At 40.3% G+C, this 27182-nt stretch overlaps 2 protein-coding genes across 2 annotated transcripts; one reads left to right on the forward strand and one right to left on the reverse strand.

Annotated features, from left to right (window-relative positions):
- Window positions 1-10381: 10381 nt before the first annotated feature.
- LOC127646211 (aspartate aminotransferase, mitochondrial-like) lies at window positions 10382-18173 on the reverse strand. Its single transcript, XM_052129713.1, has 10 exons — window positions 18027-18173; window positions 16184-16340; window positions 15611-15739; window positions 15431-15490; window positions 15118-15279; window positions 14809-14913; window positions 14507-14657; window positions 12268-12433; window positions 11981-12131; window positions 10382-11791 (listed from the first exon to the last, which is right to left on the reverse strand). The coding sequence occupies exons 1-10, from the start codon at window positions 18107-18109 to the stop codon at window positions 11669-11671; spliced, it is 1287 nt and encodes a 428-aa protein (XP_051985673.1). The 5' UTR covers window positions 18110-18173; the 3' UTR covers window positions 10382-11668.
- An 867-nt stretch (window positions 18174-19040) lies between these two features.
- Window positions 19041-20784, forward strand: LOC127651320 (bone morphogenetic protein 15-like). Its single transcript, XM_052137102.1, has 2 exons — window positions 19041-19386; window positions 19958-20784. Exons 1-2 carry the CDS (start codon window positions 19041-19043, stop codon window positions 20782-20784), a joined length of 1173 nt encoding a protein of 390 aa, XP_051993062.1.
- Window positions 20785-27182: the final 6398 nt, after the last annotated feature.

Raw genomic sequence — 27182 nt, forward strand, 5'->3', positions numbered from 1 at the left:
CACCTCCAATTATGATGTTATCAGTTGAGTGTGTTAATTTAAGATTGTCTAAATGTAAGCCAATTTGTTCAAGTAGGGTAGGTTTCGGTTTTCTCTTCTAATGTTATAGCCATAAAAGTTGACTAGGATGAATGTCAGACCATCAATGTTTATGATAAGAATCTGCCAGTGACCAAACTCATCTGCCTTATGGGACACAATATGACCTTTGAAGTTATTTAGGATGATGGCGACTCCTGCTGATCTTGAAGTGCCATGGCTAAAGTAAGCTTCATCTCCCCATTGTTTACACCAGAATATAACATCATCATCATCCTTAGAATGTGTTTCCTGCAAAAAAATTATATTTGACTTCTTCCCTTTACAAAATAAGAAGATACTTTTTCTCTTTGTCATGTCTCTTAAACCCCTTGCATTAACAGACATTAGAGAGATGGTACTCTTTAAACTGAACATAGGCAAAAACAAAACAACAAACAATCAACAACAATGGATTACTGAACTTACTTAAACAACAGTAGAGTTTCCTATTAGGAATATATAATAGTAGCAAAACCCTGAGAAAACGTTATCATTCCAACTCACTTGTTTTCGGGATTCAAAAACCCTGAATCGTTGTGTCTATGGCGAGACTCTTTGTCCATTAATGAAAGCATGGGGGCCCCGGAACACTGTCTTTAGACCTGCCTTCCTTGCTTGTTCAACTTTCGGCCACACAGCCATCCGTGCCTCTCTGTCTTCTTTGGTGAGGTCTTCTGCGAAGCGGATGTTGAGATCCTTGCAAACGGGGTGAAGTTTGGTGATCCGCCAGAGTTCGTCCCTGAAGTGGCGTCCTGTGAACTGCATGATGATCTGACGAGGGCGGTTGGTGTTACTCGGCCCCAGTCGGTGTACCGAGTCCAGGATGAAATCCATCTTCTCCCTCCAGTGTGGCACAATCTTTCCGATGATATCAGAGATGATTTGTCATGTATTTTCGTCTTTTTCTTCCTGTAAGCCATTTACTCGCAGGTTCCATCTTCTTTTATAACGCTTCAACTCTGCAGCTCTTTTTTCCACTTCTGCTGCTCTTTTTCCAAGATCTGTGTTCATCTCTTTGAGTTGTTTCACCTCGACGTGCAGTTTTTGGGACTGTTCCTTACATTCTTTGATTTCGGCAGAGTTAAACTCTACCGCTTTCGCGATGTTAGCTATGGTCAGCGTGTTCTGCTTTAGATCCGCTTTGAAGTCCTGCATCATGTTTTGAAGGGTGCCGATAGCAGCCAGGATCGCAGCGTTAGAGGCGTCTTCAGCATGGGCTCCAGCAGCCACGACATCGTCTGATTTTGACTTTTTCTGTGGTGCTGGTGTTTTGGAAGGCGATGTTAAGGTATTGCAGCAAACACATGCCGCGCCGTAGAACAAACCGTTCCCTTACGACTTCAGTCCACTTGACATTGCGTTACTAATGCATATGGGGAGTGCCTTCATACACGACCTATTTGAAACCTCTCTACAATAACGCCAATATTCTAATATTGGCTATGGTGTTTGAGCCAGCCTGTTTTGGTGCGAAACTGACCGCTCGTTTCGGCGCGAACTGACCGCTATAAAACAGGTGCACAGACACCATTTCCTCGAATTTCTTCCTTCAAGACAGCGATTACCTCTTGTCTTGAAGCCCTCTACCTTCGCCGTCGATTCACAATAGTCAGCGGACGGAATCTTCGTGGCAGCGAGAAGACTCTCCGCTCCCCTGCAGTGCTCCGGCGAACATCACTCCGCCTCACCGTTTGACGCTTCGCTGATGAACGGACCTCAGCATCCTGATTCTCCGCAGCGCGTCGGCAGGTGTAGAGTATCCTTTTAAAGCAAAATTGTACTTGTGTGTATAAATGTAATTTATATAAGTTATATAAATATAAATCTATATTTATATTTATATATCTAGAAGAGCCACTTACGTGTTCACGTCTTTTTCAAGATGTTGTTCCGTAAGTGTTCCTTATCGCGAGACACATCCGCCGTCAGACAAGCATGAGAGCTGCGTTTTCTGTCTGGGCCGCGCCCACCCAGAGTCAGCTCTCATGGAGACAGACTGTCCTCACTGTGAGGACATGAGTCTCAAGTCGCTTCGCTCACGAATCGCCCTCGTTCTGAGGGACGATTCAGCCTCTCGCGCCCTCCCACCAGCCTCTTCTGTGATTCCCGAGGGTTCACGCGAGGAGGCACGGCGGGGCCGCGAGGCCGAGCAGGACGAACTTGAGGTGGATTTCGTGCCGGCACACGCCCCACGAGCCCCTCAATCTCCACGAAGCGCATATATCCCCCATACGCTATGTGCGAGACGAGCTCCGGCCCTCTGATGAGCGTGCAGCCTCGTCTCGTTTGGTGGATCTGACGCTGGGGATGATGACGATGTCATGTCTCTTGCCACATCAGGCAAAGGGTCAGTGGATAATGCTGCTTCCCCTCCCCCAGCGAGGGCGAGGAACGTGCACGCGCCACTGACAGGGAGATGCTCCGCGTCCTTACAAGGGCAGTCGAAGAGCTTCACCCTGACTGGTCTCCCCCAGAGGAACCGTCTCGCCTCGATGAATGGTTCCAGCAGTGCGGGCGCCGTTAAACGGCAGCATCCCGCACATTTCTTCCCCGAAGTTCATAATGAAAACTATTCAAGTCCTGTCGCGCGACCTTATATGGCATGCTCGCGCAGTGACGCCATCCTCTTTAATGTGGATAATTTCTTTGGGAAAGAAACTTTTATATGCCCAATTACCCCCTGTGGAGGAGGCGGTAGCAGCACACCTCTGCCCAGCGAGTAACTTTAGATGCTCTTGTGTCTCCAGCCGGCCTTTTTGGCGGCTCTATGAATAAGTTTGCTGAGCGTTATGTCGCGATTCAGCAGCAGTCACAGGCTATGAGACACTTTATGCCCACATGGAGTATACAGTGGGTACGGAAAGTATTCAGACCCCCTTAAATTTTTCACTCTTTGTTATATTGCAGCCATTTGCTAAAATCATTTAAATTCATTTTTTTCCTCATTATTGTACACACAGCACCCCATATTGACAGAAAAACACAGAATTGTTGACATTTTTGCACATTTATTAAAAAAGAAAAACTGAAATATCACATGGTCCTAAGTATTCAGACCCTTTGCTGTGACACTCATATATTTAACTCAGGTGCTGTCCATTTCTTCTGATCATCCTTGAGATGGTTCTACACCTTCAGTTGAGTCCAGCTGTGTTTGATTATACTGATTGGACTTGATTAGGAAAGCCACACACCTGTCTATATAAGACCTTACAGCTCACAGTGCATGTCAGAGCAAATGAGAATCATGAGGTCAAAGGAACTGCCTGAAGAGCTCAGAGACAGAATTGTGGCAAGGCACAGATCTGGCCAAGGTTACAAAAAATGTCTGCTGCCCTTAAGGTTCATAAGAGCACAGTGGCCTCCATAATCCTTAAATGGAAGACGTTTGGGACTGACCAGACCCCTTCCTAGAGCTGGCCGTCCGGCCAAACTGAGCTAGCGGGGGAGAAGAGCCTTGGTGAGAGAGGTAAAGAAGAACCCAAAGATCACTGTGGCTGAGCTCCAGAGATGCAGTCGGGAGATGGGAGAAAGTTGTAGTAAGTCAACCATCACTGCAGCCATCCACCAGTCGGGGCTTTATGGCAGAGTGGCCCGACAGAAGCCTCTCCTCAGTGCAAGACACACGAAAGCCCGCATGGAGTTTGCTAAAAAACACCTGAAGGACTCCAAGATGGTGATAAATAAGATTCTCTGGTCTGATGAGACCAAGATAGAACTTTTTGGCCTTAATTCTAAGCGGTATTTGTGGAGAAAACCAGGCACTGCTCATCACCTGTCCAATACAGTCCCAACAGTGAAGCATGGTGGTGGCAGCATCATACTGTGGGGGTGTTTTTCAGCTGCAGGGACAAGACGACTGGTTGCAATTGAGGGAAAGATGAATGCGGCCAAGTACAGGGATATCCTGGACGAAAACCTTCTCCAGAGTGCTCTGGACCTCAGACTGGGCCGAAGGTTCACCTTCCAACAAGACAATGACCCTAAGCACACCGCTAAAATAACAAAGGAGTGGCTTCACAACAACCTGACTTAAACCCAATTGAGCATCTCTGGAGAGACCTGAAAATGGCTGTCCACCAACGTTTACCATCCAACCTGACAGAACTGGAGAGGATCTGCAAGGAGGAATGGCAGAGGATACCCAAATCCAGATGTGAAAAACTTGTTGCATCTTTCCCAAAAAGACTCATGGCTGTATTAGATCAAAAGGGTGCTTCTACTAAATACTGAACAAAGGGTCTGAATACTTAGGACCATATGATATTTCAGTTTTTCTTTTTTTAATAAATGTGCAAAAATGTCAACAATTCTGTGTTTTTCTGTCAATATGGGGTGCTGTGTGTACAATAATGAGGAAAAAAAATGAACTTAAATGATTTTAGCAAATGGCTGCAATATAACAAAGAGTGAAAAATTTAAAGGGGTCTGAATACTTTCCGTACCCACTGTATCACAGCCGGTTCGCCCTCGCTCTGTTTCGAGTCAGCGCGCGACTAAAAGCCTCACAGGCACCTGCGTATCATTACGCGCAGCAAAGAGCTTCAGACGGGCAATAGCATTTGAAGCGGAAAGCAGAGCCCGTGATTCCCTCCGGGTCTGCTCCAAAAAAGGCTCGATTGGAGAGACACAAAACACTGTTCCCCATCTCCCCACTTTTGTTGGTCGGGAAAGGGATATTGTTATTCAAAATGTTGTTTCTGTGTCTTGCACTCAAATAAATGCAAAAATAAAAATGCAATAAGTGCAAAAAAGAATACAGCATTCGTTGCAAATGCACGAGATGCTCACACATTCTCAATAAAGAGCCCCCTTTTCCTCTTCAAAGCACACACATTATGCACAACCGCTTCCCTAGAGTGAGCGTCGCATCATATCATACAGTGAGCAAACCAAACTGCCCTCTGTCCCACTATGCGGATGCGTGGCGATCCATAACGGGTATTTCAGAATGGGTGCGAAAACGATCGAACAAGGATATACGATCCTTATTTGCACACCGGCCACCCCGTTTCAACGGTGTTCTGTCTTCCACGGTTTCGTCCGATGACGCGCCAGTGTTACGAGCCGAAATACACCTCTCATCGTGAAAAATGCGATCGAGATTGTGCCAAATTGTCAAGCACAAAATGGTTTTACAGCCGTTATTTTCTTGTTCCAAAGAAAGACGGCGGGCTTCGGCCAATCCTGCATCTGAGACATTTTAATCGCGCATTTGTAAGCGCCTATTCAAAATGATTATTCAGAAAAGGATTTTATCGCATGTACGCCCACATGATTGGTTTGCGTTGATAGATCTGAAGGATGCGTACTATCATATCCAAATTGTACGACATCACAGGATGTTTTTGAGATTCGCGTTCGAGGGAACAGCGTATCAGTTCATAGTCCTGCCCTTCGGACAGTCTTTGGCTCCTCGCACATTCACAAAGTGCATTGATGCGGTTGTCGCCCCTCTGAGACTGAGCGGCATGCATCCTAAACTACCTCGACAATTGGCTGTTTTTATGCCAGCACAGTTTTACTGCTTCAGCCATTTTACAGTGTCCATCTCAGTTAAAACTGGGGAGAACATTTCCACTGAAACTTGTTTCAGAAAGCACTGGGATTTGTGGCGGCGGCATCCGTCATTCCATTAGTTCTCTTACATGAGACCTCTTGAGTGCTGGCTGAAGCGCCGTGTGGCGTGACGTGCTTAGCGCCGATGACGCATGCGCATCACTATATCCAGCCTCTGTTCAGCACCACGGACAGATCCTCTTGCATTTTACCAGCGAGGTGTCGCGCTGGGGCAAGTGTCACGCGGTGTCTAAAGCCATCGGCTGTATTCCTAGCCTTAAAGGCTTTCAGTCAGAAATATCAAACTGTCATGTCCTGGTTAGCTCAAACAACATGACAGTTGTGGCATATATAAACTGCCAAGGCAGAATTAAGGAGACTTCACCCTCAAACTGTATTGAGGATTTGGTAACTATCTGGCAAAGCAGAAATCTATCTATTTGCCTCAGTGGAGAATACTCACTGTCCCCTTTGGTACTCGAAGTCCCAAGTTGTCAGGCGAAAAGAGGTGACCACGGATGCTTCCAACACAGGTTGGGGGGCGGTGTGCAATGGACAACCAACTTTTGGCACCTGGACAGGTGTGAGGAGGGCGTGCACATCAACCGCTTAGAGCTATTGGCTTTCAGTCTGAAATAGTGAGCTGTCATGTCCTGGTTTGCTCAGTCAACATGACAGTTGTGGTATATACAAACAGCCAAGGCAGAATTCATTCACCGCCACTGTCGAGAATGACGTGTCACCCCCTCCTATGGAGCGAGCATCATGTCTCCCTGAGAGTGACAAATGTCCCAGGCTGCCTGAATTACTGTGCATGTCTACTGTTACGCTAAGGGGCGATACCGGGCGAATGGAGACTTCATCCTCAAACTATACTGAGGATTTGGGAAATATTCAGCAAAGCAGAACTCAATCTATTTGCCTTAGTGCAGAATGCCCACTATCCCCTCTGTTCTTCGAAGTCCCAAGCCCCGCTGGGAAGGGATGCAATGGCACACAAATGGCCGGTGAAAAACAAATATGCATTTCCTCCAGTATACCTGATCCACTCTGCCATATGCAAAGTCTGAGAGGACAAGGAAACATTCTATTAGTTGCACCGAAATGGCCAACCAGCCATGGTTTCTGGAAATTATGGAGATGCTGTACAGCTCACCATAGGAAATACCACTGAGGAGGGATCTCCTCTCTCAGGCACACAATTTGGCATCCCCAGCCCCAGCTGTGGAACCAGCATGTGTGGCTCCTGAATGGAGCATACTAAATGCACCAGAACTGACGTGTTCAGTCATAAACACCATTTTACAAGCCAGAGCACCGTCCAGTAGAAGCCTTTCACTAAAATGGAAGGTGTACACTGATTGGTGTCTCTCACACAGCAAGGACCCGGTAAACTGCCCCATACATGGGGCAGTTCTCTTCAAGAGCGATTAGACGCAGGACTCACCCCGTCAAAGCGTATTTGGCAACTAGATCTGCGTATCACGCACATGAAACCGGCGCCTCTATAGGCAAGTATGATTTAATCATAAAGTTCCTTAAAGGAGCAAGACGATTAAACCCATCTCGGCAGGCTACAGTCCCGACTTGGGATTTAACTTTAGTCCTAAATGCTTGGACTTTGTTGATTTGCGTATGCTCTCTATTAAGGCCACACTACTGCTGGCTCTGGACTCAGAAAAACGGGTCGTTGACCTACATGCATTATCAGTCGACAATTCATGTCTGGAGTTTAAGACAATTCATGTCTTAAGAGCCACTGTCAAACCCAGGAAAGGCTATTTACCCAAGGTCCTGACCACACCCTTCAAAGCGCAGGTGGTTCATCTTCAGGCCTTCTCCCCTCCTCCATTTAATTCAGATGAGGAAAAATCATTGCATTTGTTATGCCCTGTGCGGGCGCTACATACATACGTTGAGCATACTTGCCAGTGCAGACTGTCTGATCAGATCTTTGTATGCTATGGAGGATGTGCAAAAGGGATGTCCTTCTCCAAGCAAAGACTTTCTTACCCTGGCTTATGAATCGCAGGTTCAGACTTGTCCAATTGGTGTTTATCACACTCAAATAGAGGCATGGCCTCCTCATGGGCATGGGTGAATGGTGTGTCCTTACAAGACATATGTTTTGCAGCAGGATGGTCCTCATGAAAACACGCTCATAAGGTTTTACAACCTAGAAGTAACATCTCTTCCTTCACAAGTCCTTGCTATTCATTGGCCATAGACATTATTTATATATATATATATATATATATATATATATATATATATATATATATATATATATATATACTTATGCCCCTTTTAAGTACGGGCTCCACATCATTTACACAACCGCCTGCATTCAGGCTGTTTTAATGCCATAAATCACAAGCACTTCATTATAAATAAACTCCCTTCCCGGCCGGGTTCATAAGGAGTAATTCATACTATATGGCTATAGCTCATATATTCATTATGAGTGCTCTCCTCCTGGCCATCATGAGGATCACTCACTGCGGCATACACATGTCGTCGCCATCCCATAAGACTGCGCCACCATGTTTCCTCTCTAGGAAGTTATGTCGTGTAGTGCGGCGTGATGGGATTCTGTTCCCCATATGCGTTAGTAACGCAATGTCATGTGGACTGAAGTCGTAAGGGAACGTCTCGGTTACGTACGTAACCTCGGTTCCCTGAGACGAAGGGAACGAGACATTGCGAACGCTAGCCGCACCACAAGACACAGAGTTCTTGAGGCACGAGCAATGCGCTCCTTGTTCTCAGTCAGAAATTCTGAGGAAATGGTGTCTGTGCACCTGTTTTATAGCGGTCAGTTCACGCCGAAACGAGTGGTCAAAACAGGCTGGCTCAAACACCATAGCCAAATTAGAATATTGGCATTATTGTAGAGAGGTTTCAAATAGGTCGTGTATGAAGGCACTCCCCATATGTGTTAGTAACGCAATGTCTCGTTCCCTTCGTCTCAGGGAACCAAGGTTACGTACGTAACCGAGACGTTTGCGACGCACTTTTAAAAGGTGAGACGTTTAAAGAATAATATTATCTTATTCTGTATATTATCAGTACATCTAAATAAAAATAACTTGTAAATTAAAACCTTTATAGTTGAGTATTACTCATTAAATTAGGAGATAAGGGATGTTATCGGATAACTAACAGATTAGGCAAGGATTGGAGCTGGATAAAGTTAGTAACGAACACTCTATTAATTGTAAAATCTGTTCTCTTGATTCAGTTTCATTCATCGTTTTAAAAAAATAAATAAAAGTAGTATCGTAATATATTATTACAATTTAAAATAACTGTTTTCTATTTTAATGTATTTTAAAATGTAATTTACTCCTGTGATGCCAAGCTGAATTTTCAGCCTCATTACTTTTGAACGGCAGTTTATATACGAGTATGCTTAAGTTGTTTTAAAGCTGAATATATTGTGTATATGAATAAGTATTGTAAGAATTATACATTAGATATATAATATTTATAATACATAAATAATTATATTACTATATATAGAATTGTAAGAATTGTAAACAATAAGCTTCATTTCACTAAATTTTACATTTACGTAACTGCTGCTAATAGTTCATTGGCCCATTGTGCGGTGCGAGCTGGAAATTACCTGTCACCAGCCTGTCTCTGTACTATCTGAAAAGTCATAAATATGACATTAGTTACCATGAGGTTAGTGAAAACAATGAACATGAGTTAACATAAAAAGGCAACAGAAACCCTTGCCTAAAATAAGTTGAGGCAAATAAAGGTAAGCGAACACTAATCCTCAAATATTAGCTGATTTGATCTTTAAAAAAACAACATCGCTGTAACAACATACTCATGCTACATACATATGTCGGTGTGTTACATAAATATATAAAATAAATGCATTTATTGACTACTAATTACCAGAAATCTCAGTTCTGTCACTCTACTCTAACAGTTTGAAATGCCCGCTAAAGCACTTCCTGGAACTATCTGAAGTCTACGTGAATCACGTGACGATCAAGCGTTTAGAACTTCCGTTGTCGCAACTCTCTCTGTCCGCACTGATCAAGATTGACCAATCACATTCGTTTGTGAATACTGAGCAAAGATGTGTCCTGTCAAGTAATTTTTTAAGAGACTGCAATAATGTCTTTGTTTATGCACCCCAAATATCAATTATTGGAATGAATAGGCTTAAATAAGTTCACTTTCAAGAGCAATCATTTTCTGAGACTGGTTGTCGCCCTCTTGTGGGATATTCATGTGTATCACAGGGAAACGTTATTAGCCGCCCAATGTCATTACTGCTACAAACAAGAATTGTAATAGTCGCGAATTTGGTTTTGTTTTGGGTCTGTAAATGAATGTTAGGCTCTGTAAATTTTTTCCCCATTAGGAGACCATTTTCAAATATCTCACTTAATATGTCTCTCTCGTTATTGATGTTATGATATTATCCTAAAACTTTATCTTCATCAAAGTAATATCACAGTTATCAGAAAGTATTAGCTACTTTCTCTCTCAAAAACAAACAAACGTTTTAATCATTACCCTACCACTAATTTGTAAGAACACAAGAAGACTGTCTTGCAGTCCATGATTTGATCCTGCACTAACATTTATGAATCCAAGACTACAAATGTACATGCATGAGATGTGACCAATATAGTGACTGAGATCACAGATTTGATATCAATGCTTTACTCAGTGTAGCATAATGTTGATTACGAGAAATATTAATTTCGATTTGCCCCTCCTATTTAAAAAAATAAATAAAGAATCGAGGTTACAGTGAGGCATTTACAATGGAAGTGAATTATGGCCAATTGTTGGAGGGTTTAAAGATAGAAATGTGAAGCTTAAAATGATACAAAAGAACTTACATGAATTCTTCTGTTAAAACGTAGTTTATTTCAGCTGTAAAGTTGTTTAAATGGTAATTTTTACAATCGATTTAGGGTTTGTTGACATTACATCATGGCAAAGAAATTGTAAAATTGGCAATAACTTTACACAGAAAAGGTAAGCAAGTGATTTTAATCACTCTAAAATCATGTTTACACGCATCTCCTTGGTCAGGGTTTCTCAAACTTTTTTGAACCAAAAAACCCAAACACGGACCACCGTCCCACCACCATCACAACAAATATATTATTTACTATAAGTATGAAAATTATCTCAGTAATGAGTTCCACTGAGTTTAGATACATACATTTTGTATAAACCTTTTTATATAGATAAATCTAAATATTTAGATTGTTTGAATACGTTCTAAACTTCTGTTAAGTCTTATTTTTATACTAATCAATAGCTTTATATTGAGTAATTTTTTATTTGTTTTTTTTATTGCTTATTGGATTACAACATTGAAATGTTCAAAATTCAGGTATTTTCAACAGACCCCCTGGCTATTTGAAAAGGACCCCGGTTTAAGAAACGCTGTATGTCTTGTTGCTTTACTTTTGGAAAAGTATTTTTAACTTTTAAAAATTGGCCCCAATTCACTTCTATTTCAAGTGCCTCACTGTAACCCAGATTTTGTATTTTTATTTTTAAGAACAGGAGAGACAAATCAAAATAAATTGTGGCAATCAATATTTTTCCACAAATGCTGTTGATTGAGCTTAACTTGTATTGAACCCAGAGTATTCTTTAAATTAAATTTTTACAACAAATTAGTTTTATGACCCATTTACAATTTTGCTTGTGTTTCATAAATGAGACCCTGTGACTTTCTCTTGTCCCAACAATGAAAATCAAATAAATACATCTTTAAATGATCAATTGCCTTTGTTTCTCATTTTACTTCACTCACAATAAATACGTTCATACAGTTTTTAACAGTATGATAATGTTGTGCTCATTAGTCATAGAATCACAAGATGACTTCATGTCCATGTTGACCTTGCAAAAGCATCCAAATGAAGTGAAGCTTAGATCCGAGTGCAATGTCAAAGAGGAATAGTGGGGCAGACTATCAGAAACAAGACAGAATGTAACAGCCGTAGAACAATCTCCTGTCGCAGCATACTTTAATCTACTTGGTGACCTGGTGAATGGCATGTGCAAGGTATCCCACATTTCCAGAAGTTACACCAGCAACACTGATACGGCCATCTTTAGTCATGTAAACAGAGAACTCCTTTGTCAGACGCTCCACCTGAAACACAACAAAGAGCACTGTTGGAGCATCTACTGTAAAAATGTTATAATAATAATGATACAGGTAATACAGAATTCAAGTAAACTTGGTGCAGTTATTTTAGTTAATCCAGCAATTTGGAAATCCAACAATTTGCCGAATGAACTTTTCTGGCAGTTACTTAATTATTGTATGTAAAGAATTTACCTGCTCAGGTTTGAGCCCAGTGAAGCAGAACATGCCGATTTGGTCAATTACATGCTGCCAGTTGTGTGTGGATCCCTCCATCTTTAGATTAGCCACCAGCATTTCTCTCATCTTAATGATACGGCCTGCCATGCCCTTCACCTCCTCTAACCTAAAGAGACACAAACACATGCATAAATTATCACATTAAAAAAAGCCTGTCATAGGAATATTTTCCATGCACAGGCAATTAACTACTGTGAAAGAGAGTGGGGGAAAGTATTATTCTGTAGGTAAGCCTGTCTCACCACTCAGAACGCAGCTCTGGTGTGTTGAGGATTGTGGAGGCAATGCGTGCTCCATTCATGGGTGGGTTTGAGTAAATGGGGCGAATAAGGATCTTCAGTTGAGATTCCACCCTTTTTGCCTCCTCAACATCAGCGCACACCACTGTGAACCCTCCAACACGCTCTCCTACAACACCAAAACAAAATTGTGGGATTAAGATTTAGGATGAACAATGCTTTTAGTAAGTGCTCCAAAATAAAATTATCTTATTGGTAAGATCTTAGCTGTGCTGTACTTTCATCTAGCAGATGCTTTTATCCAAAGCGACCTACAAAAGAGGACTCCTGACATTTTCTGTAGACAATGGATGTATTTGCTGGACTAAATGTTCATGAGATGTTCTTGATTTCGAAACTCATGATACAGTGTCTGTATTATCCTAAATTCTAAATTAAATTCTGCTATAATGCACATTAAACAGTCTGAAGAACCTCTGATTTTTATTTAAGGGACACACTGTGCTTAAGAATATTCCGTGTTCAATACAAGTTTAGCTCAATCGAAAGCATTTGTGAAATGTTGATTACCACAATTTTTTTTTTTTAAATCAGCCAATCTGTAACCATTAAACACTAACGGTTTCAAAGACATAGCCACAAGATGTAAACAATGTGTGCTAACATGATTTTAGTGATAAAATCTCTTAACTTTTACATCCAAAGTCACATACAATTTTACAGATACATACAATTTTAAAACTTTATTTCCATGACGACGTTACACTCTTAACCCTAAAACACTGATTTAAAGAATTTCACAGCTCAAATACACAAGTTTTAACGTAAGAGTTAATGCATTGAAAATAATAAAGCTCTACATCTCTGCATTTTAACCCTCTAAAAATAGGCTGCATTCACTTCCATTGTAAGTCCCTTACCGTCAACTACTGTAACTTTTTCTAAAGAAAAAGATATATAAAAAAAATTGTGTGGCAATTAACAACATGCCACAAATACTGTCAATAGATGCTGTTCAGCCATGATGTGAATGTGGCAGGTGGGGCGGAGTGAGGACGGAGAGGAGCAAAGCCGAGGAGTGCATCTGGGGCGAATGATCACACCCAGCTGCGAGTGATGACAGCGTGAGTAGGCGGGGGATAAAGCCGGGAGAAGAACTGCAGTCGAGAGAGACACATTGAAGCTGTGTGTGTACATGTTGTCATGTTTTTCAGTTTGAAGTTTGTTGAATGTGCATCCGGTTTCCGCTTCCTCCTTCCAGAGGAACAGAGATCCTTCACACTGGTGCCGACACCTGGGAGACTCCTGGAGGAGCCACTGTCGGACGCCAGGAGATGGAGGAGTGGATGAGGACTGGGTGGGCAGCGTGCCCGCGGGAGCCAAAGAATGATGTCTGTCTCCTCTCTACATTTACATTTATGCATTTGGCAGATGCTTTTATCCAAAGCGACTTACAGTGCACTTATTACAGGGACAATATCCCCCCAGATTAACCTGGTGTTAAGTGCCTTTGCTCAAGGACACAATGGTAGTGGCTGTGGGGATCGAACCTACAACCTCCAGGTTACAAGTTCAGTGCTTTAGCCCACTACGCCACCACCACTCTCTCTCCCTGTTTCTCCCTCCCTCTCGTGCTCTCTCCTTCTCTCGCTTCCCGCCCTCTCATTCTCCTAGAGCGGTGCTTGAGTACTGGGAGAAACAGGGAGAGAGAGTGGTGGTGGCGTAGTGGGCTAAAGCACTGAACTTGTAACCAGAAGGTTGTCGGGGAAAACCATCCGGCGAGTGGAAGGACCACGGTTCCTCTCCAGAGGTGTAAGGGGAGTCAGGACAGGCCGGATAGGTCCCTGGCCTGAATCTGTCGATGGGGAAGTGTGGCTAGGTGGAGCCGTCAACAAAATAAATTTTATGACACAAATGTTTTAAAACTGTAAGAAAACAGTGCTGCATTAAAACAGCCAGCTCAGACAGTAACGGCTTTATACTTTTATTTTGAAATTGTTTGAATGTTTGTAACTTAAAACAACTAAGATATTGTAATGTTGAAAAGACTATTTGAGCAGTTGATTCATTATAAAAACCGCTTCAGTCTCTCTCTGCTGATAAACAGCAGCGTGAATGCAAATTGCACTGGTTTGATTGTACATGTCTGAGCCCAGCCTAGTGTAATCACACCGATTTGATTGTACGTGCGAAAGGGTAAACATCTCTGACTGGCCAAGAGAGGTAAACCCTATATACTAACCATAGAGACCCATGTTCTTGGCAAAGGACTGAGACAAGAGGATGTTGTGGCCCTGCTCAATGAAGTATCTCACAGCCCAGGCATCTCGATCAATATCTCCACTGGCAAAGCCCTGGTAGGCCATGTCAAAGAACACCAGAAGATTCCTTTTCTGGGATGGCAGAGGATGGACAATGAGACAACAAGCACAATGTCAGAAAAATAGATAGACAGCAACACAGTGCAATCAAATATTAATAAAATGTTGCTGTGCTGTTAAAAAATGCCTCTGGAAAGTGAAAAACAAGGAAAGAGGAGGACACCTTAATGACGGCTGACAGCTCCTTCCACTGCTCTGGTCGTGGGTCAACACCGGTGGGGTTATGAGCACATGCATGAAGCATGATTACACTATGCTCTGGAATTTTCTGTGAAAAAAGTTTATTAATATTTGATCAAGTATATAAAGCTAATATGTAGCACATCAGAATCCTAACCATGCCAATTAAGACTTGATCAACATACGAGAATATTATAGCTCTTATTAGGAAGTAAATAACAGTTTCTCTTTGATTGTAGTCTTTGGAGGCACATAACATTTTAAAGAAAGTGCATATGGGATGCTGACTTACAGAGATGTCATTGAGTGCTCCAGCAAAGTCAAACCCGCAGGTAGTAGGATCATAGTAACGGTACGCTTTCAGCTGCATACCAGCATCACGGAAAATAGGAGTGTGATTTCCCCAGGATGGTTTCGGCAAATAAACATCCCTTGCCACTGAGTGGAACCGTGACTTAAGGACAAAAATAGAGAAACTGTCAACACATGCACAAATGCAAAATGTGCATTACCTGACAAAATATGTAATCAATTGGTTTCATCCTGGCCTCATCTGTGGAAAATGCTTGCTAGAATTATATGGCAATATGATGAAAACGATTTACCAGGAAGTTGGCTCCAATCCTCAGAGAACCAGTGCCTGAGATTGTCTGGACAGTAATGTTCTAAGACAAATGAGAAGGAAATATCAGATGAATTATTATGATCAATAAATACGAGTATTTAAATACTGTTAAAACATCCAATAGATCAGAGAAATGTTGGGGTACTACAGAAAAACTCACCCTCTTGCCTTTGAGAACCCCACTGTCAGGCCCCAGTGAGAGTTCAGCACAAGCCTTAGCAAATTCTCCCAGACCCCCAATGGGGAGATACTCTTTATCCAGTATCTTAGAAGTAATCAAAGCCTCTGCCTAAGCAATCAAGAGAGATGGATGCAAAATTTAAAATATCAAGTGACAAGCAATAGATTAGTTGATGTTTTTACAAAATTGGTTTGACTACAGCAAAATTACATAACTAAGACCAGGAATGTAATTGGTAGTTAGTGCTCAAACAGGAGAGCCTGACTGATCTCAGGGTGACTTTGCAGAAAAGGAAAACAATTAAAAGCACATGTTTGCACAATGTACACCATCCCCTGAATTTTGCCAATACCATTAGTCCACTGGACATCCAACCCTAATACAAAAACATCTGTAAACTCAAACCTACCTAAATAATTAACAAGCCCTCTAAAGAAAAACATTTTGTGTCTTTTCTCATTATCATATCAATTTGAAAAGTTGTGGAGACAGTGTTTAAATTCTGGTGCTCACAGCTCACACAAATTAGGTGGCACAAAAAAAGGCACATACCTTGCGGACACAGCTGAGAACATATGGCTTGCCATTGTCATCCCTGTACGCCCCGACACCCAGGTTCATCTTCTGAGGGTTTGTGTCCCGTTTGTAGGCCTCTGTCACCCCCAGGATGGGATCAGGTGGTCCCATCTGCACCTCAGTCCACCATGAACTTAAAACACATTGCAAACTGTTTGAATTCTGACAGATCAAGTTTAGTTGTAAACTAACAATAACAGTAGAAATATGCAGTATTAAGGGAAAATTAAAAACTATTCAGTGTTGCTTGCCATGATCATCAGTTTATGTTGCCAGTAGCCTATGTCATGGAGCTACAGCACTTTGGCAAAACTTTCCACTGCCAATGTACTCATACAACTCACTTTAACTATGGTCAATCTGTAACAGTCCTCAAACTTGAATCCCAAAAAACTGAGCCCCTTAAAAATGTAATGGTAAATTAAGGAAGTGTGAAATTATAATTATATATAGCATAGGTTTTGGTAATGGATTTAAAAATTATTAAGATTTTGACATTTCTTTTTATTCAAAAATTTTGAAAAATATATACACATATTTTACACACACACACACACACACACAAACACCTACATTTCAAAAAACTTTCCTTTTAAAAGTTTTAAAAGTTTCCAGATAAACAGAAACTCCAAGTATTTGACACCATCTGCAGACTAAGTTGTGCTTTGCCATTGCATGTTTAGAAAAGCATGCATTTGAAGCCACACTGCACAGAAAGGGGAAAGATTTTACCCCTACATCATGCAAGGCCCTGATGACCCAAAGGTCAGGGCTGGAGTCAAGTTGCTCAAACTTATTGCATAGCCAATGTGCTAAAGTAGTTATCCAGGCTGTGTGTTGTGTATACAAAACTGTGACTTGAAAGCTGACATTACGTGGTCTGGTAAACAAGAACACACATTTTTACATTACTTCAGTTTATATCACCAAGTAGCAGTAGATAATGAGAAACTTTTAACTTATAAAACATAAAGTGGGCCTTGTGCTATTCTTAGTTGTAGAGTGAAGTAGTTGTAGAGTGAATTTCCGTGGCACTTTTGGGAATAAAATAAATGTAAAACCTTAACGTTGTGATAATTATGAGCCAAAGATCTTCATTAGCTCATCGTCAGCTTTGCCCTCCAAACCCGCTGCAAAAGGACACAGACTACCATGATATCATGAAGGAAGAACCCGGAAGCAACAGTAGCCAATCACAGAGCTCAACATGCCTGTTTTAACCAATGAGCGGAACATACGGTCTCCTAAAGAAATGTACCATCTATCTAATTTATAGAGAACATCATACACATGTATCAATGATGATTCGAGATAAATGCAGAATAATACTAAAAATAAATAAATAAAAAGAATAAGAGGTAAATGCCCAGCCTCGCGCATGATACAAGGTCAGAGGGATGCAGAATAATTCATTTAGTAATCACGGTAGATATTAACTGTGGATGATATTGCTCAATCAGATCCGCGAGCTGCTAGAAATGGACATAGACATAGTACAGGCAGTCTACATACTGCGGTTAAGCGACATTCATATATACTATATTACAATATTTTCGCAGCACAAACTCCATGTGAACGGATGTGACTGTGTGTGTGTGCGCTCGTGAGCACAAATGTGAGTCCATGAACTGCAAGAAAATGAGCTTACTCGATTTACTTCGTCGGGTTGAAATTTGATTTTTTTATATTTTTTAAATACCTCATGTACTTGCGCTTTAAGCAATTCAAGATCTGTTAAAAAATCTTGGGAAAAACAGGGAATTGCTGTCCGACAATGTGATAGAAGACTAGAAGTCACATTACGGTAATATTTCCTTACCTAGCTCGAATGGGTAAGGCACCCAAAGACGGCGTTAAACTCCCAACAGAGAAAATAAACTTGGTAGTCTTGAGGAGAGCCATTGCTACTACTGCTACCGACTGTGAAGCGCAGAGTGTGAAGGAGATGCACGCGGGTGTCAGCGCGTTCATGAAAATAAGAGCTGCTTAAAGCTGGTTAGAGCGCCATCTAGAGGCACATGATCTGGACATTTTCGCGTCCATCCAGAGACAGCTTTTTTGTTTTTTTAATAAAGCAAACATCAGCCTTGAATGGGGGGGCATCTATTTAAAACAGTTAGTTTTATTTTTCAAATATTATTTTTCATTTTCTTGTCATTGAAGTGATCTACCACTACGGACAGTTTTTTTTTTTTTTTTTTACTAAATGCAATTTTTAAATTTTTAAATACATAATTTATAGAAGGCAATCAATCAACAAGTTTCATTTAATTAAAATATGTTTTTATACTCTTAGCCAAATATGTTGGTGTAGGCTATATTTTTATTTGATTTTAGCTACTATAGGGATCTTCACACGACTGTTTTGTAACGTTGATTGCACCGATTAAGAAATAAACCACTTTTTTGTATTCTTTTCATCATTCTATCTTCTTTTCTGCTGTTTTCTTTTTTGCTTTTGCCTCTACCTCATTGCAATATTGCACTTGTTGTCTGCATTCTTTGCAATTTGTGAACGTGTTTTTTGCGTGAGGTCACATGTCATTGTGTTAAATGTCGCACTTGTAAAGACCCACCTGTTACATGTCCTGCGCTATGGCCCAGGAAACACTGTATTTCCACGCAGGACAGAAATTACAACAAATATTTTTTTTCTCTCTCTCTTTTTTTATTTTTTATTTTCTTTGATAGGTAATTGGCTATGACGTCACACGATTAGTGTAGCACCAAAAGGTGTTGAGCGTCAGGTGATGTTTAGGTTGAATTGCGCCCGCTCATTTTCTCAGACGATGGCAGTCTTTCAAGTGGCACTCGTCTGTACGAGGGGCTGAACATGAAGGCTACCAGCAGTCACAGCCGTCTCAGACTTTGCGCACTGTTATGGTTGTTTGTGCTGCACATATCCACGCGCGTTGACGCAAATAAGGCCTCTCCGTCACATTTTGGCTTTGCATCAACGGACGATCGCCTAAATCGAAGCCCAAAACAGAGGAACTCATACCACAGACCTCTCATAGAAAGCCAAAGTGAAGACCAAAGTATGCGACTAATGTTAAACTTATACAGGACAGCGGTGGATCCAGATGGAAGACCAAAGCAGCACAAATTATTTGGGTCCAATACTATAAGGTTGCTGCAAGCGACTGCCACTGAGAAGCACTTTTTCGCAACGTCAAACGGTAAAGTACTCTTTCTTGTCTCATACATTTTACAACGTGATCAGTTGTGCAGCTTTCATTTCAGTTGTTCGGAATTAGGCCTATTAGTAATATTTATTTTTCAGTGTGACCATTGCCATTTGCTATAGGCTGATTTTTTTTTTTTTTAATTTTTAATTTATTTTTTAATCCCAATCATTTTACACTTTCAATGAACAGTACTTTGTTTTACAAGTAAAGTAACAGTTTTGCATATGTCATAAAAGTAATTAAAACAAGCATTCATCTAAACTTTTCTTCAGGCTAAAGTATCATGAGTATTGTGAATCAAACTGAATCGTGAGATGAAGCCTTTAACCCTAAATATTTTTTTAGAATACATTTTAACAATATATAGATAATAAAATGTAAATTTTTATCCAATTAATCAGCTGATTGAAAAAATTATCAAAGATGAATCGGTTATCAAAGTATTTCACCCACAACTAGATTAATTTATGAAACAATTAATGGATGTTTTTTTTGGGGAGTACTAGGCCCATAGCCTGATTGTGTCTTTTAATTTTCTCTCCTTTCTGTAACACTGGAATAGACCTTCAGTATACCTATGCTGTGAATTATGAACTGAAAAACCTCTCGTTGGACAAACTTCTAAGGGCGTCTTTTATGCACCTGAGGTCTCCTGTATCATCCCATCTTCCTTTTATCTGTAAGGCTTGGGTCACCTCTCCTCCAAATCTTCCTAAGGGTAAACATGTCACTATGGGTCCTCGAAGGTTATGGACTGAATCTGATGTTACAAACCACGTGTCCCAGTCAAAGGGTGGCAACGTATCCCTCTTTGCCCATTATCGATGCACTAAATCAGACCATGCCAGGTCAGTTGTAAGATCTTATGCACAGAAAAACATTTTCCCATCTCAAAACCACCTTAGAGCTCCTGTTTTACTGCTCTTCTTGGAGGAGAACAAGGAAAGCATGGAGTGGATGAAGTATTTCATGCCCCTTTCCCACCCCAGCCTAAAGACCCGCCAGTCTAGGGCACTCCGCAGCATCGTATCTGACATCCCTAACTACAAGCATGGGCCTAACAGTGTTTCCAAAAACCAGTGCAAGCTGCATTCCTACCGAGTGGCCTTCAAAGACCTAGGATGGGACCACTGGATCATTGCTCCCCACAAGTACAATCCTCATTACTGTATGGGAGACTGCCCTCGTATTCTCCATTATGGCTACAATTCACCTAACCACGCAATCATGCAGACATTCATCAGTGAGCTTGGCGTTGAAGATATCCCATTGCCCTCTTGTGTTCCGTACAAGTACAAGCCTATCAGCGTGCTGATGATGGAGAGTAATGGAAACATAGTTTATAAAGAATATGAAGACATGATTGCAGATTCCTGCACCTGCAGGTGACTTTGGGCTTGGGACAGACAAGGAAAATAAATAAATAGTGCTAAATGACAATGTGAATTTGTACAAGCACGGTTAGAGAACTTTTCTGTATGGTATGGCATACTGTGCAATCTTCATTTTGATTGTCTGTTGGCTTTTCTTAAGCATAACAACCATAATTCAAACAGACATTTGAACTGAAGAGAGCAACAATTCAGTCCCAATACTCGCTTGGCAACCAAATTTTTGGGGGTGTTGGTAACAATAAGTGTATCCCAAAATGCTTGGGTCTGTTAAATGAATGAGCTACACTTAAGTAATTTTTCTTTTCTTTTTACTAATTTGTCTCTGTATGTTTTGGGGTTTCTGTCTAGTCTATTAAGATAACATCTTTCATAATGTATTTATGGAGGGGAACAAAATGGTATTTTGAAAATGTTGGCACTTTATTGAAGACACTAACTGAAAAAGTCTATCCAGATAAATAAGAAAAATGGGGAATAAAATGGGATAAGAATAGAGAAAAAAAAAAAAGCACAAAAGAGCTCCCTGTCTGTTGACTATAGATCAGGTCATGGATGTTGACTGATCTGATTTTTCAGAATGTGGCTCTTTCTCTCGTTTCTGCTGAGATTGTTGCTTCTTTCTGGAAAAAAATTAAAATACACCATTTTGCCCAGTTTGGGTGGTGGGCATGGCCTTCAAAAGCAAGGACAGAAGAAGCGCAACTGCCAATCTTTACACTACCTCAGTGAATACAAGACACGCAGTAAATTTATGAAGGAGACTTTCATAGATTTCTTAGAAATGAACATTCATGCTACTTAAATTAACATTTTAATGTCATGATGAAAGATGATGTAATAAAGTTATTTTGTAAAAAAGGCAATAAATGCTTTGTCATTTGTCCATTAACCTAAAGGGTGGATTTTCAGATTTAAAGGGATTGTTCACCCAAGAATAAAAATTCTCTCACCATTTGCTCACCCTCATGCGTCCCAGATGTGTATGATTTGCTTTCTTCTGCAGAACACAAATTATTCGTTTTTTAGAAGAATATTTCAGCTCAGTAGGTCCATACAATGCATGTGAATGAGTGATGTGAATCACCGATGTGAAAGTTAATGTGGCGATTGACTGAGCAGGGATGAGTATTTCTAGTAAAAAAGGACTTAAATATTAATCCGTTTCTCACCCACAACTACCATATCACTTCTGAAGATATGGATTAAAAGGGATAGTTCATCCAAAAATGAAAATTCTCACCCTCATGAAATCCCAGAGGGTGGAGTACAAGCGGTCTCTCGTGTAACGTATTCGCTTTGCCATGGATACTGAGGTAATCTCACGTTCTCCACTTGGTTCAGACGTCAAGGATGAGCACACAAATGCACCATTGTGAATAAAGAAACCGATAATAACTGATCTAAACCAAATTCAACCAAGCTACTGTTCAGCGTTCCTTCTCACTTTTAAACAGAGCTGCTCTTCCGGCTGGTGTGACTCACGTGCGTCAATTCTCGCATATTTCAAATGCCAGTGAGATTCCATCAAATGCGCCTACCGCTGCCGACCGGAAGCATGATTTAGAGTTTAAAGAAAGTACTTAAATATTTATCATTTTCACACCAAAAGCGATAGTGTTGCTTTAAAAGACATTCATTTAACAGCTGGAGTCTGTATGGAGAATGGATGAAGTTAATGCTGACTGTCTGTGAATTTTGGACCTTTTAGAGAAATCGTCATTCACTTAAATTTTAAGTGACCTACTGAGCTAAGAAATGTTTCTATTTTTCTTCAAATGAGTTCTGCTGAAGAAAGAAAGTCATTCACACCTGGGATATCATAAGGGTGAGTAAATAATGAGAGAATTTTGAGTGAACTATCCCTTTAAGCACTGGAGTCTGATAGATTAATTAAATGTGTACTTCAGAGATTTTTGAACCTTAACATTTCTGGCCACCATTCACTTGCATTGTATGGACCAAAAGAGCTGAGAAATTCAAGTTCAGCTGATGAAAGAAAGGCATACACATCTGTGATGGCATGAGGGTGAGGAAATGATGATAGAACTTTCATTTTGGGGTGAACTATTTTTTTGGTCAGCAGAGGACACTATTTCTCAGCCTTTTAAAATGTAAAGTCCTTTTCAAGTCTGTAGAAAGGGTAGACAAACTGACATCTAATTACCGTTGACGCTGATATTATAGAGCTGGCTAGTGCACAATGTCAGTGAAAGTTCATTCAGAACCTTATGCAAGTGTTCAGCCTATGTCTATGTTATATGAGGACAAGACCTGTTATGTAGAAGAATTGCATTTTAAAAGACAGAGAAGAATGGGAAATGCATTTGCTCTTGTGGATTTTGGACATTTACAAATAGAAATTGTGCACATTTTTAACAAGAGCTCATCCTAAAGCTTACAACAAAAAACAATTTAAATATTATAAAATGTAATATTTACTTTTTAAGAATATCTGACCTTTCTTGATATCTTTCTTTGTAGGTATAAACATAATCACTACAATTGCATCCACACAGTTGTTCAATAGTATGTAGTGTTCTGCTTCCACCCCAAGATATTTAGTTGGTGCTATGGCATTTTTAGACAGGACCTACCATGCTTATTAGACATATGTGCACATTTTAGCTTAATTGTCCCATTGTGATGTAGTCTTTCAGTCTATTGTGCATAAAAACATCTTGATCACATTGCATTCATGGTGTTGGTTGAGGGCAATTGCCACAGGAGAAAGTAATTTGATTTCCACCGTATCTGGCATGTTCTTCATGATTTGAAACATCCCTTGACTATAGCATTTATGCTGAAAGTATTTTCCTCATGTTATAAGACAATATTTTACTCTATGGGGTAGTTGACATCCTGCGGCGTGACATGTTATAGGCAATACATCTAAAACTTCTAAACCGAATTTTGCAAATTCTTTGATAATGCTTACCTTTTTTATGAAGCTACAGTATATTAATTGTGACTACATAACATTTTTGTATGTTTGTAACCACACTGTGACCATGCTACACCACTGGTCATAGTTTTAGCCATTAAAAAGTGACTACATGATATAGTCATGCAGGTATGTTGTATTTGGAACAGTAATATACATTATATTTTTTCTCGGTTTTGGCAGGGCTATTTTTAAGCATTTGGGGGCCCTAAGCAAAATCGTATTTGGAGCCCCATCAAGCCAGGTAGCTGGCTTATAATCATCTCTTACCAGTGGTCTATGCGCTTTATGTTGACGAAAATCTCTTTGAGCGTGCACATGCCCGTCACAGCTACAACACTGTCCTTGCAGTTGCATTCTTCTCCTGTGCCACAAGTGGGCACCCTATAGCGGTCATAACAGCTGCCTGAAGGTAAAAGTATAGGCTACTTCGGCTGTCAGTGTTGTGGATCGCTACACGCACAGCACGTGTGATGCGAATTTCATCATCAGCACGGTCTGCGTGAACTGACCATGCGTGGCCCAAATGTTTTTGTCATGCGGACGCAGTCTCATCTGGGTGTATCTTTGACACATTAAAGAGTATCACAAAGCAGTTCTAGTGGGCATGCATCGAACATGTTCATATTCGCTCATGGTCAGAAGAGTATACTTTGAAAGGCAACGCGGTTGACTGGGCGCGAGCCAATCCGGAACACACAAAAACGAATTAATCCTGGGCCTTTAGTCTTACATGCGCAATCTTACACTGATTATACTTCATAAAGACAAAGAATAAGGTCATTTAAATGCCTTAAACATTGTTTCTTATTTAAGGTCATGAACGGTTAAAGCAAAAACTGATTAGCGCACTTTGATTTTTGCCCCTTGCCTAGATTTCACTTCGCATGTACTGTAAACACATTTACCTGCATTCTTACCTGATTATCCAATGTGCGTAATTGTTGTGCACATGCCAGATTACGTTTTAACATCAAAAGCAAATCAATAAACCATTGATTTTAAAAACTCATTTAAATATGTTTAACTTGTGTTCTCCGAATTGTTCTAATAAGCTGATTTTTGGTAGTTGTCAGTGTATTGGTGTGCATGTAAACGCACTCAATGCTGATGTTCGCTAGTGTTTTTTTTTAACACTTTTTTTTTATTTTATTTTATGGCCATTTGTTGCCACCTACTGGCGTAAATATGTAATGTCACATTAATGAATCAAAATCCTTAGCTTTCTCCACTGAACTCATTTTGGTTTTGAATGCCACGAATACAAGTGGAGTGATACAAATAGGCCACGTACACACTGCAGTTAAATTCGGTCAGTTCAGATTTTAGTGCTTACTGTAATCCACTTTTGTATACACACAGTTCAATAAAATACTGAAGTGACAACAGCATTCTAAAACCTAAAGAACTCCTGAAAAATTCAGGTAGTGACAACCGCATTTTCAAAAGTTCCATGCTGTACGAAACCGAACTGAACAACTAGTTGTTAATGGCGTGATCAGTGGTGCGTGTGTGTGTGTGTGTGTGTGTGTGTGTGTGTGTGTGTGTGTGTGTGTGTGTGTGTGTGTGTGTGTATAAAAAATGCACAATTCCATAATAGTACATTTGTGACATTTTAGAGACACTATGTCATGTGTCCTGATGACATTTAAAAGCATAGTTCACCCAAAAATGAAAATTCTCTCATCATTTACTCCTCATCATGCCATCCCAGATGTGAATGACTTTCTTCTGCAAAACAAAGATTTTTAAAATAGTTTTTCAGTTCTGTTGGTCCATACAATGCAAGTGAATGAGGGTGAGTAAATGATGAGAGAATTTTCATTTTTGGGTGAACTATCCCTTTAAAACAGACCCTATTGATTTTCTTAATACATTGTCCCTATCCTCATGGGGAATAAATGTTCCTCCATTGTTCCTTATTGTGAACAATTTATCAGTGCACATTATTATTTCACACATTATTTCATCAAAATGTTATTACTAAATGTTAGAACTTTCCTTTTCTGCTGACATCACCAAGCCCTCTTAAATTTTAAACCCATCCCCTCCAACCACCTGTTACATAGAGATAACTTTTTCACCTTGCAAACAATGTTTCATGTTGACTTCAATTCAGTGACAAAAATGTACTGATGTGATTGAGCCCCAGTTCAATCACTTCATTTTCCTGTCACTGAGGAACAGCGAAGTCAGAATTGAAGAGCACACCAGACACAAATTAAAGTCTGTCTACACTGATCCACATACGTTGCCTTGTTAAATGAAGGTAGACCATGTTCTACCAACTAAAAAGAAACTGGATGGACCTGCTGAGGCCCTTTCTCCTCTTTGGCAACTGATGCTCCCAACGGGATAGTGTACTTTGTCTGCAATCTGTTGAGTGAGTGTCAAACGGGGACAACAATTGCTGTTCATGACCCTGAATCACTGACGGTACACCCTCAATACAAGTGATTGTTAAGATCACAAGATCATTAAATTAAAGGCTAAAGATGTAGTTATTCTTCTGGAGTTAAACTCCAAATGGTTTTCTTTAACACTATCGGTGAAAGGAATGTTCTAGTGCTCCATAATCTCATTTTCTTGTCTGTACCTGTTCAGTACAAAGGTTGGTTTTTTTCAGTATTCTTTCATTCAATCAATACAGTGATTTTTTTGGTTCATCACATTTTACTTGTTTCAAACTGCTAGTCATCACACCCTATTGGTAAGAAATCCATGTATTTTTTTAGGATAATGATATTTTCCCTCAAGAGTCAAACCTGCACACTTGGAAGGAGTTCTTGGAAAAATTTGCATAGAAAAGATTCTAGGTCATTGGAAACACATTGTTGGTTCTGTTCACTCCGTTTAATGCTTATTACCCAACCTTGATCAATGGTTTGAAGGCCATTAATGATCAAGCTAGATTCACAGTTCAAATGCAGTTTAGTTCTCGATGGCCTGAATCACATGCTTTGTGTCCTCCCTTTGACAACACCACTAATGCCTATGTGTTTCACCAGCATCTCTGAGGGGGTAAATTAAAACAGTGATTCAGAGAAGCTCTGTAGTTCCTCAGATTATGTTGATCAATTCTATGCTATAGATACCCTGTTTACTAGTAGAAATAACATCATATCTTATCATATGTGCCCATTTATGTATGCAATGAAAACCTGGTTACTTAGGGTTATAAGTTGGAAGGAACCAAATCTCTTCTGCAACATTTATCTAAACCACTAATTAACTTTGCCCTCTTGAAGAAACTTGCAGGACCTTAATAAAAGAAAAAACCTTGCTCTCTGGCAATACTTTGAACAGAACAGAAGGCATGCTAAAAAAAAATGTAAACAGTACAGGGTATTATTTGTTTGAACTGGAAATCCCAAAGTAATAAACCGCACCATATCCAGTAAACACAATGAGTCAGTTTGAAACGTTTGTGATGAGCTGGAGCCATGGCTCGA

Source organism: Xyrauchen texanus, chromosome 1 (assembly GCF_025860055.1).
Source record: "Xyrauchen texanus isolate HMW12.3.18 chromosome 1, RBS_HiC_50CHRs, whole genome shotgun sequence".
In the NCBI taxonomy this organism is placed as follows: Eukaryota; Metazoa; Chordata; class Actinopteri; order Cypriniformes; family Catostomidae; genus Xyrauchen; species Xyrauchen texanus.

Coding starts and splice junctions, on each gene's coding strand:
- LOC127651320 (XM_052137102.1), top strand. CDS start 19,041: ATGAAGGCTACCAGCAGTCACAGCCGTCTCAGACTTTGCGCACTGTTA. Junction 19,387..19,957: donor CTTTTTCGCAACGTCAAACG/GTAAAGTACTCT, acceptor ACACTGGAATAG/ACCTTCAGTATACCTATGCT.
- LOC127646211 (XM_052129713.1), bottom strand. CDS start 18,109: ATGGCTCTCCTCAAGACTACCAAGTTTATTTTCTCTGTTGGGAGTTTA. Junction 12,132..12,267: donor CCAGAGCTGCGTTCTGAGTG/GTGAGACAGGCT, acceptor GTGTCTCTTTAG/GTTAGAGGAGGTGAAGGGCA. Junction 11,792..11,980: donor CTGGGCTCAAACCTGAGCAG/GTAAATTCTTTA, acceptor GTTGTGTTTCAG/GTGGAGCGTCTGACAAAGGA.